Genomic DNA, 18015 nt, shown 5'->3' on the forward strand with positions numbered 1-18015 from the left:
CGACCATATTTATTCCATCTTTATTGAGCATGTGCCGCGTGCAGAGCCCTATACCGAGCACTCGGAAAGTACAATTCGGCGATAAAGAGAGACGATGCCTGCCCGCACCGGGCTCACGGTCTAAATGGGGAGAGAAAGACGTCTAAACGAGTCGATGGGCATCGACAGAAGTGGAATCTTAGGTACGTACACGAGCCCCATGGAGCGGGGAGAGGGGGCGGCCGAGGAAGAGGCGGGCTCGGTCCGGAAAGGGCTCCGGGAGGAGGCGAGCCTTCGATACAGATCCATAAGTGGGGGAAGTGCGATCGGCGGCTTTGAAGGAGGGAGGGCATTTCGGGCCACCGGTAGACCACGGACCAGGGTCGATGGCAAGGAGGACGAGGGGGTGGAGGGCGACGAGGATGATGACGGGAACGGCAGCGAGGCCTACGGCGAGGGGGGAGGGGGAGGAGGGGGAGGAGGAGGAGGAGGAGGAGGAGGAGGAGGAGGAAGACAACTGCAAGGACAAGCGGGACGACGAGAAAGAGGACAGGGAGGAGGAGGAGGAGGAGGATGGCGAGGAGAAGAGAACGAAATATGCAACGAGGAGGTTGAGAAAACACGTCAAGCAGGAGGAGGAAAAATGCCAAGGAGGAGGTCGACAAGGAGAACCACGAGGAGGAGGAGGAGCAAGAGGAGGACAGACACGATGACCGAGAGGACGCGGAAAAGGATGAGGAGAACGATGACAAGGAGGGACTGGTTCTCTCCACGGGCGAAGACCGCATCTAAAATCACCGGACACTGACGTCTCCGGGCACGTCGGCGGGCTCGGGGCTGAAAAGACGAAAAAAGAAAAAAGGGGGTTCAAACTTTTTCGGTTCGGCCAATGTTCGATTCTCCCTCCTCCCGGCGACCCCCGACGCCGGGAGAGCCGGACCGACTATCCGTCCCGCCCGAGACGAATGCGGTGCCGCTCCGCCCTGCCAATAACTGCCCCTTCCGGATCCGGGAGGGGCCCATATTCCGGGAACCGGACGTCCAACAAAGCGGACAAGATTTGATTTTGAGGACAACGTACGACTTCGACGCTCCCCCACTGGACACGTTACGACTCCAACACGGAGCTCCGCTTTTCCGTGCCTACTCCGGGGCTTCCTCGTGGCGGTGAGATGGGGAGATGGCGGGGATACGGCCGAAGCCTCCGGAGGCCCGATGGACGAGGCCGGAGCGTCGGTCCACCGACGCCGATCGGTTGTCACTGGACATCCTCCGCCCCTCCCGACCAAAACCCGAGGAGACCGGCCTCGGGAAACAAATGCCCGTTGGTGAGCTTCGGGAGTCGGGGTCCCCGTCTCGCCCTCCGAGTTCCTCATCCGTCGCCGAACGCTTCAGTCTCCGGAAACGGCGGTTCTCCCGGCTAGAGATGGTAGGAAATGGCGGAAAACCCAAAGTTTGGGGGTGGGGCTTTGGCGGGGAGAGGAGGGGGGAGGGCAGGGCGACCGCCATTTCCCCTCTCCCCCGAAACGCCGGCCGCCACAGTTAAACCGACCGCGATGCTCGGCCCTATCGATCCCGAGCTGCCCCCTCCTCAAAATCCCAGCAGGGGTTCGGTCTGCGGGGACTAGAGATTCAAGACACCCGGAAGTCCATTTCTAGTACAAAACCTGCTTGCTCAGTTCCTCCCAGCTCCACCCCTGCTGACTCTAAGTCATCCTACCGTGATCTGTTCAGTACTGAGGTTGGGGCTACGGGGCTCCTTTCTGTATCTGAGCCAACAGCAGAGACTCAGGACACCCTCCTCCCCTACCCCCACACACGCCCCACTCCCTCCAAGACATGGGACTCACTGCAGAGATCTCCCCTGGGTACACAGTATAGCAAGTGGGGGAATAGTTCCAGACGTGGCAGGGCGGGTAGGTCCAGACAGAGAAGGGGGGCAGAAGCAGACGGAGAAAGGGGGGCAGAACCCGACAGAGAAGGGGTGATAGGACCTTACAGAGAAGGACAATAGGACCAGAGGGAGCAGGGGTGATAGGTCCAGACAGAGCAAATGCGGGAATAGTTCCAGACAGAATGTGTGTGTGGGGGGGAAATAGTTCCAGACAGAGCAAGGGGAGCTGGTCCAGAGAGAGCCGGGGGGAGAGGGGAGGCAGGTCCAGAGAGAGCCGGGGGAGCAGGTCCAGAGAGGGAGGGGCAGTCTAGAGAGAGCTAGGGGGTGCTGGTCCAGAGAGAGCAGGGGAGGAAGGCAGAGGGGGCATGCCCAGAGATGCTGGGGTGGGGAGGTCCAGAGACAGCAGGGGAAGCTGGTCCAGAGATGGCGGGGGGTGTGGGGGGCCGGTTCAGAGACGGCAGGGCATACAGGTGCAGAGAGGGCGGGGGGGGGGACAGGGACAGGGGGCAGGGGGGCAAGGCCACAGAGGACAGGGGGTCAGGGCCAGAGAGAGAGGAGTAGGCCACTGCAGAGAAAGCGGGGGGTCCAGTCCGGAGAGAGCAGGGAGGCAGGTCCAGAGAGAGCAGGGGGGGAGGGGGCGTACAGAGAGAGCCCCCCCCGGGGGGGGGGGGGGGGGGTCCAGAGAGAGCAGGGGAGGAGGTGCAGGGAGAGCGGGGGGTGGGGGGGGCATGTCCACTATGAAGCAGTGTGGCTCAGTGGAAAGAGCCCGGGCTTTGGAGTCAGAGTTCAAATCCCAGCTCCGCCAATTGTCAGCTGTGTGACTTTGGGCAAGTCACTTAACTTCTCTGTGCCTCAGTTCCCTCATCTGAAAAATGGGATTAAGACTGTGAGCCCCACGTGGGACAACCTGATCACCTTGTAGCCTCCCCAGTGCTTAGAACAGTGCTTTGCACATAGTAAGCGCTTAATAAATGCCATTATTAATATTATTATGTCCAGAGAGGGCGGGGAGGTCGGTCCAGAGAGGGCAGGGGGCGGGCAGGGCCAGAGACAGCATGGGGGGGTGGCGGTCCAGAGAGAGCCGGAGGGTGGCAGGTCCAGAGAGGACAGGGCATATAAGTTCAGAGAGGGCAGGGCATATAGGTCCAGAGAGGGCAGGGCCAAAACGACTGGGGTGGGCCACTGCAGAGAGAGTGGGGGAAGGGCGGTCCAGAGAGGGCAGGGTGGCGGGGGGCCAGTCCAGAGAGACCAGAGTGGGGGCGGTCCAGAGAGAGCAGGGGAGGAAGTCAGGGGGGGCATGTCCAGAGACGGCCGGGGGGGGGGGGGGGGGCGGTCCAGAGAGAGAGAGAGAGAGAGAGGGAGGAGTGGGCCTCTCAGAAGAGAGCAGAGGGGGCCGGTCCAGAGACAGAAGAAGGGCAGAACCAGACAGAAAAGGGGTGATTGGACCACATAGAGAAGGAGAGATAGGACCTTACAGAGAGGGACGATAGGACCAGCTGGGACAGGGAGGATAGGTCCAGACAAAGCAAAGGCGGGGAATAGGTCCGGATGGATCGGGGCGGATGGCACAGTGGAAAGAACCTGGGCTTTGGAGTCAGAGGTCATAGGTTCAAATCCCTGCTCTGCCTCTTGTCACCTGTGTGACTTTGGGCAAGTCACAACTTCTCTGTGCCTCAGTTCCCTCATCTGGAAAATGGGGATTAAGACTGTGAACCCCACGTGGGAGAACCCGATCACCTTGTAACCTCCCCAGCACTTAGAATGGTGCTTGGCTCATAGTAAGCACTTAATAAATGCCATCATCATCAGGGCCAGAGACAGCAGGTGGGGCAGGTCCAGAAAGAGCAGAGGGGGCCGGTCCAGAAAGAGCAGGTGGGGTGGGTCCAGAGAGAGCCGGGGGGGGGGGGGGGGTCCAGAAAAAGGCAAGGGGGAGGGTCCAGAAAGAGCCCCGGGGGTCGGGGGGTGTCCAGAAAGAGCGGGGGGGGCAGGTCCAGAAAGAGCAGATGGGGGCAGGTCCAGAGAGAGCAGGGCATATAGGCGCAGAGAGGGCAGGGGGTCAGGGCCAGAGAGGGCGGTGGGGGGGCAGGGCCAGAGAGAGAGGTGTTGGCCAGTGCAGAGAGAACAGGGGGGGCCAGTCCGGAGACAACAGGGGACCAGCTCCAGAGAGGGTGGGGGGGCAGGTCCAAGGATGGTGGGGGCGCAGTCCAGAGAGAGTTGGGGGGTGCCGGTCCAGAGAGAGCAGGGGATGAAGGTGGGGGGGAGGGGGGACGGGCGGTCCAGAGAGAGCGGGGGGGTGGGGGGCAGGTCCAGAGAGAGCCGAGGAGGCAAGTCCAGAGAGAGCTGAGGGGGCAGGTCCAGAGAGAGCAGGGCAAATAGGTCCAGAGAGGGGAGGGGGGACAGGGCCAAAACGACTGGGGTGGGCTGGTGCACAGAAAATGGGGGGAGGGGAAGTCCAGAGAGGGCAGCGTGGCAGGGTGGGGGCAGTCCAGAGAGGGTAGCGTGGCGGGGGAGGGGGCAGTCCAGAGATACCTGGGGGGTGCCGGTACAGAGAGAGAAGTTGGGGGCAGTCCAGAGAGAGCAGGGGAGGAAGGCAGGGGGTGCTTTTCCAGAGACAGCAGGGAGGACCGGTCCAGAGACGGGGGACGGGACGGGGGGGGGAACAGTCCAGAGAGAGCCGGGGGGAGCAAGTTGGGAATAGTTTCAAACCAAGCAAGGCGGGAATAGTTCCAGACCGAGTCTGGAGAGAGCGGGCGGGGGCAAGTCTGGAGAGAGCAAGCGGGGGCAAGTCTGGAGGGAGCCGGGGGTGGGGGTAATTCCAGAGGGAGCAGCGGGGGGGCAGGTCCAGAGGGAGCGGGCAGGGCAAGTCTGGAGAGAGCCAGGCTGCAGAACCAAACAGAAGGGGGGCAGAACCAGACAGAGAAGGGGTGATAAAACCCGGTAGAGAAGGACAATAGGACTAAAGGGAGCAGGGAGCATAGGTCCATACAGAACAGTGGGGATAGATCCAGACGGAGCGGGAGGGTGGGGAAATACTTCCAGAAAGAGGGGGGGTCCGATCCAGATAGAGCGGGGGAAGGAGCCAGTCCGGAGAAAGCGGGGGAGGGGGCCGGTCTGGAGATAGAGCACGCGTGTGTGTGTGTGTGTGTGTGTGTGTGTGTGTGTGTGTGTGTGTGTGTGTGTGTGTGTGTGTGTGTGTGTGTCTCGCATCCGGAGAGAGCAGGCGGGGCGGGTACGGAAAGAGCGGGCGGGGGCGGGTCCATGAGAAAGCCGGACTGCAGAGCCAGAGATGGGTGGCACAACCAGAGAAGGGGTGATAGGACCAATCAATCAATCGTATTTATTAAGCGCTTACTGTGTGCAGAGCATTGTACTAAGCGCGTGGGAAGTACAAGTTGGCAACATATAGAGACGGTCCCTACCCAACAGTGGGCTCACAGTCTAGAAGGGGAAGACAGAGAACAAAACATATTAACAAAATAAAATAGGATATGTACAAGTAAAATAAATAAATAAATAAATAGAGAAATACATACAAACATATACAGGCGCTGTGGGGAAGGGAAGGAGGTAAGGCAGGGAGATGGAGAGGGGGAAGAGGCGGGGAGGAAGGAGGGGGCTCAGTCTGGGAAGGCCTCCTGGAGGAGGTGAGCTCTCAGTATGGCCTTGAAGGGAGGAAGAGAGCTAGCTTGGCGGATGTGGAGTGGGAGGGCGTTCCGGGCCGGGGGGATGACGTGGGCCGACGGCGGGACAGGCGAGAACGAGGCACGGTGAGGAGATTAGCGGCAGAGGAGCGGAGGGTGCGGGCTGGGCTGTAGAAGGAGAGGAGGGAGGTGAGGTAGGAGGGGGCGAGGTGACGGAGAGCCTTGAAGTCGAGGGTGAGGAGTTTCTGCCTGATGCGTAGGTTGATTGGTAGCCACTGGACATTTTTGAGGAGGGGAGTAACATGCCCAGAGCGTTTCTGGACAAAGACGATCCGGGCAGCGGCGTGAAGTATGGATTGAAGTGGGGAGAGACAAGAGGATGGGAGATCGGAGAGGAGGCCAATACTGATGGGGTAGGAAGAGAGCTTGAACGAGCAGGGTAGTGGTTTGGATGGAGAGGAAAGGGCAGATCTCTGGCAACGTTGCGGAGCCGAGGACGGCAGGTTTTGGTGACGCCTCGGACGTGAGGGGTGAATGAGAGAGTGGAGTCGAGGATGACACCAACGTTGCGGGCCTGTGGGACGGGAAGGACGGTAGTGCCGTCAACGGTGATGGTAAAGTCAGGGAGAGGGCAGGGATTGGGAAGAAAGACAAGTTCAGTCTTGGACATGTTGAGTTTTAGGTGGCGGGCAGACATCCAGATGGAGATGTCCTGAAGGCAGGAGGAGATGCGAGCCTGGAGGGAGGGGGAGAGAGCAGGGGCAGAGATGTAGATTTGGGTGTCATCAGTGTAGAGATGATAGTTGAAGCCGTGGGCCAGTTAAAGAAGGAGAGATAGGACCTTACAGAGAAGGGAATACTTCCAGATGGAGCATGGCGGGAATAGTTCCAGACGGAACGAAGAGGGGGGGAGGAATCCTTCCAAACGGAGCAAGGCGGGAATACTTCCAGACAGAATGGGGGTGCGTGTGGAAATACTTCCAGAAAGAGCAGGGGGGCTCTCCAGTGAGAGTTGAGGGGGGGGCCTGTCCAGATGGGGGGGGTGTTCCAAAGAGAGTAGGGTCGGGGGGTCGGTCCAGAGAGAGCAGGGAGGGCCGGTCCGGAGAAAGCTGGGGGGGCCGGTCCGGAAAGAGTGGGCGGGGGCAAGCCCAGAGAGAGCCAGGCTGCATAGCCAGAGAGCAAAGGGGGGCAGAACCAGACAGAGAAGGGGTGATAGGACCTTACAGCAAAGGCCAATAGGACCAGAGGGAATGGGGGGGGATAGGTCCAGACAGAGCAAAGGGGGTGGGGGGCGGGGGAGATGGGGAAGAGTTCCAGACCGAGCAAAGCGGGGGAATAGTTCCAGACTGAGCAAGGTGGGAATAGTTCCAGACGGAGTCTGGAGAGAGCGGGTGGGGGCAAGTGGGAAGGGAGCAGGGGTGGGCGGTGCAAGTCCAGAGGGAGCAGACCTGTCCAGAGAGAGCCGGGGGGGGGGGGGGGGGGGCGGTCCAGAGAGAGCCAGGGGGACCGGTTCAGAGAGAGCAGGTGGGGTCAAGTCTGGAGAGAGCCAGGCTGCAGGCCAGAGAGAGAAGGGGGCAGAACCAGACAGAGAAGGGGTGATAGGCAGATAGAGAAGGAGAGATAGGACCTTAGAGAAGGCCAATAGAACTAGAGGGAACAGGGGGGATAGGTCCACACAGAATAGGGGGGATAGGTCTAGACAGAGCAAAGTGGGGGGAATAGTTCCAGATGGAGCAAGGGGAGGAATAGTCCCAGACTGAGCAAGGGGGGAATAATCCCAGACTGAGCAAGGGGGGAATAGTCCCAGACTGAGCAAGGAGGGAATAGTCCCAGACTGAGCAAGGAGGGAATAGTCCCAGACTGAGCAAGGGGGGGAATAGTCCCAGACCGAGCAAAGCGGGAATAGTTCCAGATGGAGTCTGGAGAGAGCGAGCGGGAGCAAGTCCGGAGGGAGCAGGGGGTGCGGGGCAAGTCCGGAGGGAGCAGCGGGGGGGAGGACCGGAAGGAGCAGGGGGGAGAAAGTCCGGAGGGAGCGGGCGGGGCAAGTCCGGAGGGAGCCGGGCTGTAGAACCAAAGATAGAAGGGGGGCAGAACCAGACAGAGAAGGGGTGATAGAACCTGGTAGAGAAGAAGAGATAGGACCTTACAGAGAAGGACAATAGGACTAAAGGGAGCAGGGAGCATAGGTCCATACAGAACAGTGGGGATAGGTCCAGACGGAGCAAGGTGGGGGGTAATAGTTCCAGACAGAACGGGGGGGGGGAATACTTCCAGAAATCAATCAATCGTATTTATTGAGTGCTTACTGTGTGCAGAGCACTGTACTAAGCGTTTGGGAAGTACACGTTGGCAACATATACAGACAGTCCCTACCCAACAGTGGGCTCACAGTCTAAAAGGGGGAGACAGAGAACAAAACCAAACATACTAACAAAATAAAATAAATAGAATAGATATGTACAAGTAAAATAGAGTAATAAATATGTACAAACATATATACATATATACAGGTGCTGTGGGGAAGGGAAGGAGGTAAGATGGGGGGGATGGAGAGGGGGACGAGGGGGAGAGGAAGGAAGGGGCTCAGTCTGGGAAGGCCTCCTGGAGGAGGTGAGCTCTCAGTAGGGCCTTGAAGGGAGGAAGAGAGCTAGCTAGGCAGATGGGCAGAGGGAGGGCATTCCAGGCCCGGGGGATGACGTGGGCTGGGGGTCGATGGCGGGACAGGCGAGAATGAGATACGGTGAGGAGATTAGCGGCAGAGGAGCAGAGGGTGTGGGGTGGGCTGTAGAAGGAGAGAAGGGAGGTGAGGTAGGAGGGGGCGAGGTGATGGACAGCCTTGAAGCCGAGGGTGAGGAGTTTCTGCCTGATGCGCAGATTGATTGGTAGCCACTGGAGATTTTTGAGGAGGGGAGTAACATGCCCAGAGCGTTTCTGGACAAAGACAATCCGGGCAGCAGCATGAAGTATGTATTGAAGTGGGCAGAGACACGAGGATGGGAGATCAGAGAGAAGGCTGATGCAGTAGTCCAGACGGGATAGGATGAGAGCTTGAATGAGCAGGGTAGCGGTATGGATGGAGAGGAAAGGGCGGATCTTGGCAATGTTGCAGAGCTGAGACCGGCAGGTTTTGGTGACGGCTTGGATGTGAGGGGTGAATGAGAGAGCCGAGTCCAGGATGACACCAAGGTTGCGGGCTTGTGAGACGGGAAGGATGGTAGTGCCGTCAACAGAGATGGGAAAGTCAGGGAGAGGGCAGGGTTTGGGAGGGAAGACAAGGAGTTCAGTCTTGGACATGTTGAGTTTTAGGTGGCGGGCAGACATCCAGATGGAGATGTCCTGAAGGCAGGAGGAGATGTGAGCCTGGAGAGAGGGGGAGAGAGCAGGGGCAGAGATGTAGATCTGGGTGTTATCAGCGTAGAGATGATAGTTGAAGCCATGGGAGCGAATGAGGTCACCAAGGGAGTGCGTGTAGATCGAGAACAGAAGAGGACCAAGCACTGAACCTTGGGGAACCCCCACAGTAAGGGGATGGGAGGGGGAGGAGGAGCCTGCAAAAGAGACTGAGAATGAAGGACCGGAGAGATAAGAGGAGAACCAGGAGAGGACGGAGTCTGTGAAGCCAAGGTCAGATAGCGTGTTGAGGAGAAGGGGGTGGTCCACAGTGTCGAAGGCAGCTGAGAGGTCGAGGAGGATTAGGACAGAGTATGAGCTGTTGGATTTGGCATGCAGGAGGAGTGTGGGGAGCGGTCCCGGGGGGGGGGGGGGTGCGGGGCCGGAGAGAGCAGGAGGGGCATGTCCGGAGGGAACAGACCAGGGAGAGAGCCAGGCTGCAGAGCCAGACAGAGAAGGCAGACAGAACCAGAGAAGGGGTGATAGGACCAGAGAAAGAGAGATAGGACCTTGCAGAGAAGGCCAATAGGACTAGAGGGAACAGGGGGGATAGGTCTAGACAGAGCAAACGGGGCGAAGGGTTCCAGACGGAGCAAGGGGGGAAGAGTTCCAGATGGTGTAAGGCGGGAATAGTTCCAGATGGAGTCTGGAGAGAGTGGGCGGGGGCAAGTCTGGAGGGAGCTGGGGGGGGCAAGTGGGAAGGGAGCGGGGGGGGGCAGGTCTGGAGGGAGCGGGGGTGGGGGGAGCAAGTCTGGAGGGAGTGGGCGGGCCAAGTCCGGAGAGAGCCGGGCTGCAGAGACAGAGAAGGGGGGGCAGAGAGAGAAGGGGTGATAGGGCCCGGTAGAGAAGGAGAGATAGGACCTAACAGAGAAGGACAATAGGACTAAAGGGAGGAGGGAGCGTAGGTCCATACAGCACAGTGGGGATAGGTCCAGACGGAGCAAGGGGAGGGAATACTTCCAGAAAGAGCAGGGGGGTGGTCATGGGGCGGGGGGGGGGGGAGGGCGGTCCGGAGAGTGGCGGGGGCGGGGGGGGGGGGGCGGGAGCCTGTCCGGAGAGAGCAGGCAGGCCATGTCCAGACAGAGGAGGCGGGGCATGTCTGGACAGAGGAGACGGGGGCGGGTCCGGAGAGAGCCAGGCAGCAGAGCCAGAGAAAGGGGGCAGAACCAGACAGAGAAGGGCTGATAGGACCAGTTAGAGAAGGAGAAATAGGACCTTACAGAGAAGGACAATAGGACTAGAGGGAGCAGGGGGAAATAGGTCCATACAGAACAGTGGGGATAGGTCCAGACAAAGCAAAGGTGGGGAATACTTCCAGACGGAGCATGGCGGGAATAGTTCCAGACAGAACGAAGGGGGGTGGGGGGGAATCCTTCCAGACGGAGCAAAGCGGGAATACTTCCAGACAGAATGGGGGGGAGGGGGGCGTGGAAATACTTCCAGAAGGAGCTGGGGGGGGGGGGGTGCTCCAGTGAGAGTTGAGGGGTGGGGCCTGTGTAGAGAGAGCAGAGGGGGCGATCCAAAGAGAGCGGGGTGGGGGGGTGGGTCCGGAGGGGGGGGCTGGACCAGATGGAGCAAGGCAGGAATAGCTCCAGACAAAACGGGGTTCTGGGGGGGGGAAGTACTTCCCAAAAGAGTGGGGGGGGGGCGATCCAGAGACGGGGGGGGGGGGGGGGTTAGTCTGGAGAGAGCAGGCGGGGTCAAGTCCAGAGAGTATGGGCTGCAGAGCCAGACAGAGAAGGGGGGCAGAACCAGACAGAGAAGGGGTGATAAAACCAGATAGAGGAGAGATAGGACCTTACATAGAAGAACAATAGGGCTAGAGGGAGAAGGGGGAATAGGTCCATACAGAACAGTGGGGATAGGTCCAGGCAGAGCAAAGTGGGGGGCAATAGTTCCAGACGGAGCAAGGCAGGAATAGTTCCAGACCAAGTAAGGCGGGAACAGTTCCAGACAGAACGGGGGGGGGGGGGGCACACGCCGGAAATACTTCCAGAAAGAGCGGGGGGGCGGTCCAGAGAGAACGGGATTGGGGGGGGCAGTCCAAAGAGAGCCGGGGGGTTGGGGAAATATTTCCAGGAAGAGCGGGTGGTAGGCCAATAAGAATAGAAGGAACTGGGGGGATAGGTCCATACAGAATAGTGGGACAGTTCCAGACCAAGCAAAGGCTGGGGGGGGGACAGTTCCAGACCGAGCAAAGGCTGGGGGGGACAGTTCCAGACCGAGCAAAGGCTGGGGGGGACAGTTCCAGACCGAGCAAAGGCTGGGGGGGGGACAGTTCCAGACCGAGCAAAGGCTGGGGGGGGACAGTTCCAGACCGAGCAAAGGCTGGGGGGGACAGTTCCAGACCGAGCAAAGGCTGGGGGGGGACAGTTCCAGACCGAGCAAAGGTTGGGGGGGGACAGTTCCAGACCGAGCAAGGCGGGGGAACAGTTCCAGACCGAGCAAGGCGGGGGAAGAGTTCCAGACCGAGCAAGGCGGGGGAAGAGTTCCAGACCGAGCAAGGCGGGGGAACAGTTCCAGACCGAGCAAGGCGGGGGAACAGTTCCAGACCGAGCAAGGCGGGGGAACAGTTCCAGACCGAGCAAGGCGGGGGAACAGTTTCCAGACCGAGCAAGGCGGGGGGACAGTTCCAGACCGAGCAAGGCGGGGGAACAGTTCCAGACCGAGCAAGGCGGGGGAACAGTTCCAGACCGAGCAAGGCGGGGGAACAGTTCCAGACCGAGCAAGGCGGGGGAACAGTTCCAGACCGAGCAAGGCGGGGGAACAGTCCCAGACCGAGCAAGGCGGGGGAACAGTCCCAGACCGAGCAAGGCGGGGGAACAGTCCCAGACCAAGGTGGGGGAACAGTCCCAGACCGAGCAAGGCGGGGGAACAGTCCCAGACCGAGCAAGGCGGGGGAACAGTCCCAGACCGAGCAAGGCGGGGGAACAGTCCCAGACCGAGCAAGGCGGGGGAACAGTCCCAGACCGAGCAAGGCGGGGGAACAGTTCCAGACCGAGTAGGCGGGCGAAGAGTTCCAGACCGAGTAGGCGGGCGAAGAGTTCCAGACGGAGCAACGCGGGGGAATAGTTCCAGACCGAGCAAGGCGGGAATAGTTCCAGACAGAGTCTGGAGAGAGCGGGCAGGGGCGGGTCCAAAGAGAGCTGGGAAGCAGAGCCAGACAGTGAAGGGGGGCAGAACCAGACAGAGAAGGGGTGATAGGACCTTAAATAGAAGGAAAATAGGACTAGAGGGAGCAGGGGGGATAGGTCCATACAGAACAGTGTCGATAGGTCCAGACAGAGCAAAGGTGGGGAATTGTTCCAGACAGAGCAAGCGGGAATACTTCCAGACAGAATGTGGCGGGGTGGGGGGGGCAGTCCAGAGGCAGCGGGGGGGGGGGGGGGCCTGTCCAGAGCAAGCAGGGTGGGGGCGTTTGAGAGAGAGTCAGTGGGGGCGGTCCAGAGAGAGCGGGCGGGGGCAAGTCCGGAAAGAGCCAGGCTGCAAGGCCAGAGAGAGAAGGGGGACAGAACCAGACAGAGAAGGGGTGATAGGACCAGATAGAGAAGGAGAGATAGGACCTTAAAGAGAAGGACAATAGGACTGGAGGGAACAGGGGGGATAGGTCCATACAGAACAGTGGGGATAGGCCCAAACAGAGCAAACGGGGGTGGGAATAGTTTCAGACAGAGCAAGGCGGGAATTCTTCCAGACGCAGCAAGGCAGGAATACTTCCAGACAGAATGGGGGGGAGGGGGGATACTTCCAGAAAGAGCAGGGTGGGTGCCAGTCCAGAGAGAGCGGAGGGGGGCGGTCCAGTGAGAAAGGGTGAGGGGCGGTCCGGAGAGAGCAGGGGTCGGGGCCAGGTCCGGAAAGAGCGGGCATGGCAGGTCTGGAGAGAGCCGGGCTGCAGAGCCAGACAGAGAGGGTGGCAGAACCAGACAGAGAGGGGGTGATAGGACCAGATAGAGAAGGAGAGATAGGACCTTAAAGAGAAGGAAAATAAGACTAGAGGGAGCAGGGGGGATAGGTCCATACAGAACAGTGGGGATAGGTCCAGACAGAGCAAAGGGGGTGGGGGGGAATAGTTCCAGACAGAATGGCCGGGGCGGGGGGGTGATACTTACAGAAAGTGCAGGGGGATGCCGGTCCTGAGGGAGTGGAGGGGGGCAGTCCAGTGAGAGCGGGTGAGGCGCGGTCCGGAGAGAGCGGGGGGGCCCGGTCGGGGGGGGGGGGGGCGGCTCCGCAGAGAAGGGGGGCAGGTCTGGAAAGAGCGGGCAGGGTTGGGTCCTGAGAGAGCCAGGCTACAGAGACAGAGAAGGGGGGCAGAACCAGACAGAGAGGGGGTGATAGGATCAGATAGAGAAGGAGAGATAGGACCATACAGAGAAGCACAATAAGATTAGAGGGAGCAGGGAGGATAGGTCCATACAGAACAGTGGGGATAGGTCCAGAAAGAGCAAAGTGAGGGGGGGGGGGAAATAGTTCCAGACAGAACTGGGGGGGGGAATACTTCCCGAAAGAGTGGAAGGGGGGGGTGGTCCACAGAGAGCGGGATGGGTGGGCGGTCCTGAGAGAGCCGGGGGGGTTCTGGAGAGAGCAGGCGGGGTCAAGTCCAGAGAGAGCAGGCAGGGTGAAGTCCAGAGAGAGCCGGGCTACAGAACCAGACAGAGAAAGGGTGATAGGACCAGAAGTAGAGATAGGGGATTAAAGAGAAGGAAAACAGGACTAGAGGGAGCAGGGGGGATAGGTCCAGACAGAGCAAGGGTTGGGGTATAGTTCTAGACCGAGCAAGGCGGGAATAGTTCCAGACCGAGCAAGGCGGGAATAGTTCCAGACCGAGCAAGGCGGGAATAGTTCCAGACCGAGCAAGGCGGGAATAGTTCCAGACAGATCGGGGGTCGGGGGGCATACTTCCAGAAAGCGGGGGTGGTCCGGAGAGAGCACCCGGTCCAGAGAGAGCTGGCTGGGCGGGTAAGTACAGAGGGAGTAGGCAGGGGCAAGTCTGGAGGGAGCAGGCGGGGGCGGAACCCGAGGGAGCAAGCGGGGGCGGGTCCCGAGGGAGCAGGCGGGGGCAGGTCCCGAGGGAGCAGGCGGGGGCGGGTCCCGAGGGAGCAGGCGGGGGCGGGTCCCGAGGGAGCAGGCGGGGGCGGGTCCCAAGGGAGCAGGCGGGGGCGGGTTCCGAGGGATCGGGGGGGGCGGCGGGGGGCAAGTCCAGAGAGAGCAGGCCGGGGCGGGTCCCGAAGGAAAGGGCGGGTCCGGAGAGAGCAGGCAGGGGCAGGTCCGAAGAGAGCTGGGCAGCAGAGCCGGACAGAGAAGGGGGGGCAGAACCAGACAGAGAAGGGGTGATAGGACCTTAAATAGAAGGAAAATAGGACTAGAGGGAGCAGGGGATATAGGTCCATACAGAACAGTGGGGATAGGTCCCATCAGAGCAAAGGCGGGGAATAGTTCTGGACAGAGCAAGGCGGGAATACTTCCAGATGGAGCAATGCGGTAATCCTTCCAGACAGAGCAAGGCAGGAATACTTCCAGACAGAATGGGGGGGAGGTGGAGTCCAGAGGCAGCGGGGGGGTCGGTCCAGAGAGAATGGGGGGAGGGGTGCGGTCCAGTGAGAGTGTGGTGGGCCTGTCCAGAGAGAGCTGGTGGGGGGGGGCAGTTCAGAGAGAGCCAATGGGGCCGGTCCAGAGAGAGCGGGCAGCTACAAGTCCGGAGAGAGCCAGGCTGCAGAGCCAGAGAGAGAAGGGGGGCAGAACCAGACAGGGAAGGGGTGATATGACCAGATAGAGAAGGAGAGATAGGGCCTTACAGAGGACAATAGGACTGGAGGGAACAGGGGGGATAGGTCCATACAGAACAGTGGGGATAGGCCCAGACAAAGCAAAGGCGGGGTGGGGGTGGGGGAATCGTTCCAGACAGAGCAAGGCGGGAATAATTCCAGACAGAATTGGCAGGGTGGTGGGGGAGTGCAGAGGAAGCAGGTGATGCGGTCCAATGAGAGCGGTGGGGATGCGGTCCACTGAGAGCAGGGGTGGGGGGCTGTCCAAAGAGAGCGGGGGAGGCAGTCCAGAGAATGCCGGTGGGGGCGGTCCAGAGAGAGTGGGTGGGGGCAAGTCTGGAAAGAGCCAGGCTGCAGAGCCAGAGAGAGAAGGGGTGATAGGACCAGATACAGAAGGAGAGATAGGACCTTACAGAGAAGGCCAATAGGACTAGAGGGAGCAGGGGGGATAGGTCCATACAGAACAGTGGGGATAGGTCCAGACAGAGCAAAGGGGGGCAGGGGGGAGATAGTTCCAGATGGAGCAAGGTGGGAATAGTTTCAGACGGAGCAAGGCGGGAATAGTTCCAGACCAAGCAAGTTGGGAATAGTTCCAGACAGAACGGGGGGGGGGGAATACTTCCAGAAATAGCTGGGGGGGCTGTCTGGAGAGAGCAGGGTGGGCGGGCAAGTCAGGAGGGAGCGGGCAGGGCCAAGTCCAGAGAGAGCAGGCGGGGGCGGGTCCGGAGAGAGTGAGTGGGGTCGGGTCCCGAGAAATCGGGCGGGGCGGGGGGGGTCCGGACAGAGCCGGGCAGCAGAGCCAGACAGAGTAGGGGAACAGAACCAGACAGAGAAGGGGTGATAGGACAGATAGAGAAGGACAGATAGGACATTACAGTGATGGCCAATAGAACTAGAGGAAACAGGGGGGATAGGTCCATACAGAACAGTGGGGATAGGTCCAGCAGGGTGGGCGGGTAAGTACAGAGGGAGCAGGCAGGGGCAAGTCCGGAGGGAGCAGGCTGCGGCAGGACCAGAGGGAGCGGGCGGGGGCAGGTCCGGAGGGAGAGGGTGGGGGCGGGTCCAGAGGGAGAGGGCGGGGGCAGGTCCGGAGGGAGAGGGCGGGGGCAGGTCCGGAGGGAGAGGGCGGGAGCAGGTCCGGAGAGAGCCAGGCTGCAGTGCCAGAGAGCAAAGGGGGGCAGAACCAGACAGAGGAGGGGTGACAGGACCAGATAGAGAAGGAGAGATAGGACCTTACAGAGAAGGACAATAGCACTGGAGGGAAAAGGGGGGATAGGTCCATACAGAACAGTGGGGATAGGCCCAGACAGAGCAAAGGGCGGGGGGGGCAATAGTTCCAGACAGAGCAAGGCAGGAATACTTTCAGATGGAGCAAGGCGGGAATAGTTCCAGACAGAATGGCGGGTGCGGGGGTGTACTTCCAGAAAGACCAGGGTGGGGTGCCGGTTCAGCGAAAGCAGAGGGGGGCGGTCCAGTGACAGTGGGTGAGGTGTGGTCCGGAGAGAGCAGGGGGGCCCGGTCCCGTGAGAGCAGGGGTGGGGGCAGGTCTGGAGAGAGCGCGGGGGGGCCGGGTCCCAAGTGAGCCGGGCTACAGAGCCAGACAGAGAAGGGTGGCAGAACCAGACAGCGAAGGGGTGATAGGACCAGACAGAAAAGGAGAGATAGGACCTTACAGAGAAGCACAATAGGATTAGAGGGGGGATAGGTCCATACAGAACAGGGGGATAGGCCCAGACAGAGCAAAGGGAGGGGGGAATAGTTCCAGAGCAATGCAGGAATACTTCCAGATGGAGCAAGGCGGGAATAGTTCCAGACAGAATGGGGTGGGGGGTACTTCCATAAAGAGTAGGGGGGGGGGTGCCGGTTCAGAGAAAGCAGAGGGGGGCAGTCCAGTGAGAGTGGGTGAGGTGTGGTCCGGAGAGAGTGTTGGGGCCCGGTCCCGTAAGAGCAGGGGTGGAGGCACGACTGGAGAGAGCACGGGGGGGGGCGGGGCGGATCCCGAGAGAGCCAGGCTACAGAGCCAGACAGAGAAGGGTGGCAGAACCAGACAGGGAAGGGGTGATAGGACCAGATAGAGAAGGAGAGATAGGACCTTACAGAGAAGCACAATAGGACTAGAAGGAGCGGGGGGGGGGGGGGGGGGGGGGGGGGGCGGGGGATAGGTCCATACAGAACAGTGGGGATAGGTCCAGACAGAGCAAAGGGGGGGAATAGTTCCAGACGGAGCAAGGCGGGAATAGTTCCAGACAGAACGGGGTGGGGGGAAACTTCACAAAAGAGCAGGGGGGGGCGGTGGCCGGTCTGGAGAGAGCAGGCGGGGTCAAGTCTGAGAGATCCAGGCTGCAGAGACAGAGAGAGAAGGGGGGCAGAACCAGACAGAGAAGGGGTGATAGGACCAGATAGAGAAGGAGAGATAGGACCTTAAAGAGAAGGAAAATAGGACTAGAGGGAGCAGGGGGGATAGGTCCATACAGAACAGTGGGGATAGGTCCAAAGGGGGTGGGGGGAATACTTCCAGATGGAGCAAGGCGGGAATAGGTCCAGACAGAATGTGTGGGGGGGGTACTTCCAGAAAGAGTGGGGGGGGGGGGGTGCCGGTTCAGAGAAAGTAGAGGGGGGCGGTCCAGTGAGAGTGGGTGAGGTGTGGTCCGGAGAGAGCTTTGGGGCCCGGTCCCGTGAGAGCAGGGGTGGGGGCAGGTCTGGAGAGAGCGCGGGGCGGGGGGGCGGGTCCCAAGAGAGCCGGGCTACAGAGCCAGACAGAGAAGGGTGGCAGAACCAGACAGAGAAGGGGTGATAGGACCAGATAGAGAAGGAGAGATAGGACCTTACAGAGAAGCACAATAGGATTAGACGGAGCGGGCGTTGGGGGGGGATAGGTCCAGACAGAGCAAAGAGGGGGGAATAGTTCCAGATGGAGCAAGGCGGGAATAGTTCCCGACAGAACGGGGATCTGGGGAGGGAATACTTCCTGAAAAAGCCGAGGGGAGGGCGGTCCAGAGACAGGGTGGGTGGGCGGTCCTGAGAGAGCCGTGGGGGGGGGGGGGGGTGGCTAGTCTGGAGAGAGCAGGAGGGGTCAAGTCCGGAGAGAGCCAGTTGCAGAGCCAGACAGAGAAGGGGTAATAAGACCAGATAGAGAAGGAGAGATAGGACCTTACAGAGAAGAACAATAGGAGTAGAGGGAGAAGGGGGAATAGGTCCATACAGAACAGTGGGGATAGGTCCAGACAGAGCAAAGTTGGGGGGGGCGGAATAGTTCCAGCCGGAGCAATGCAGGAATAGTTCCAAACCACGCAAGGCGGGAACAGTTCCAGACAGAACGGGGAGTGGGGGGGCGCACACTAGAAATACT

The 18015-nt window shown here is 60.2% G+C and overlaps 1 protein-coding gene across 1 annotated transcript in view; it reads right to left on the reverse strand.

The window, feature by feature from the left end:
• Nucleotides 1–489: 489 nt before the first annotated feature.
• Nucleotides 490–18015, reverse strand: part of LOC119922710 — a 401181-nt gene continuing 383655 nt past the window's right edge. Inside the window, exons 9-10 of the mRNA XM_038742400.1 lie at nucleotides 1127–1399; nucleotides 490–816 (exon numbers count right to left, since the gene is read on the reverse strand). Coding sequence (XP_038598328.1) covers nucleotides 774–816; nucleotides 1127–1399 — 316 coding nt within the window. The 3' untranslated portion in view covers nucleotides 490–773. The remainder of the gene's footprint in view (nucleotides 817–1126; nucleotides 1400–18015) is intronic.

This window comes from Tachyglossus aculeatus, unplaced genomic scaffold (assembly GCF_015852505.1).
Source record: "Tachyglossus aculeatus isolate mTacAcu1 unplaced genomic scaffold, mTacAcu1.pri scaffold_121_arrow_ctg1, whole genome shotgun sequence".
Classification (NCBI taxonomy): Eukaryota; Metazoa; Chordata; class Mammalia; order Monotremata; family Tachyglossidae; genus Tachyglossus; species Tachyglossus aculeatus.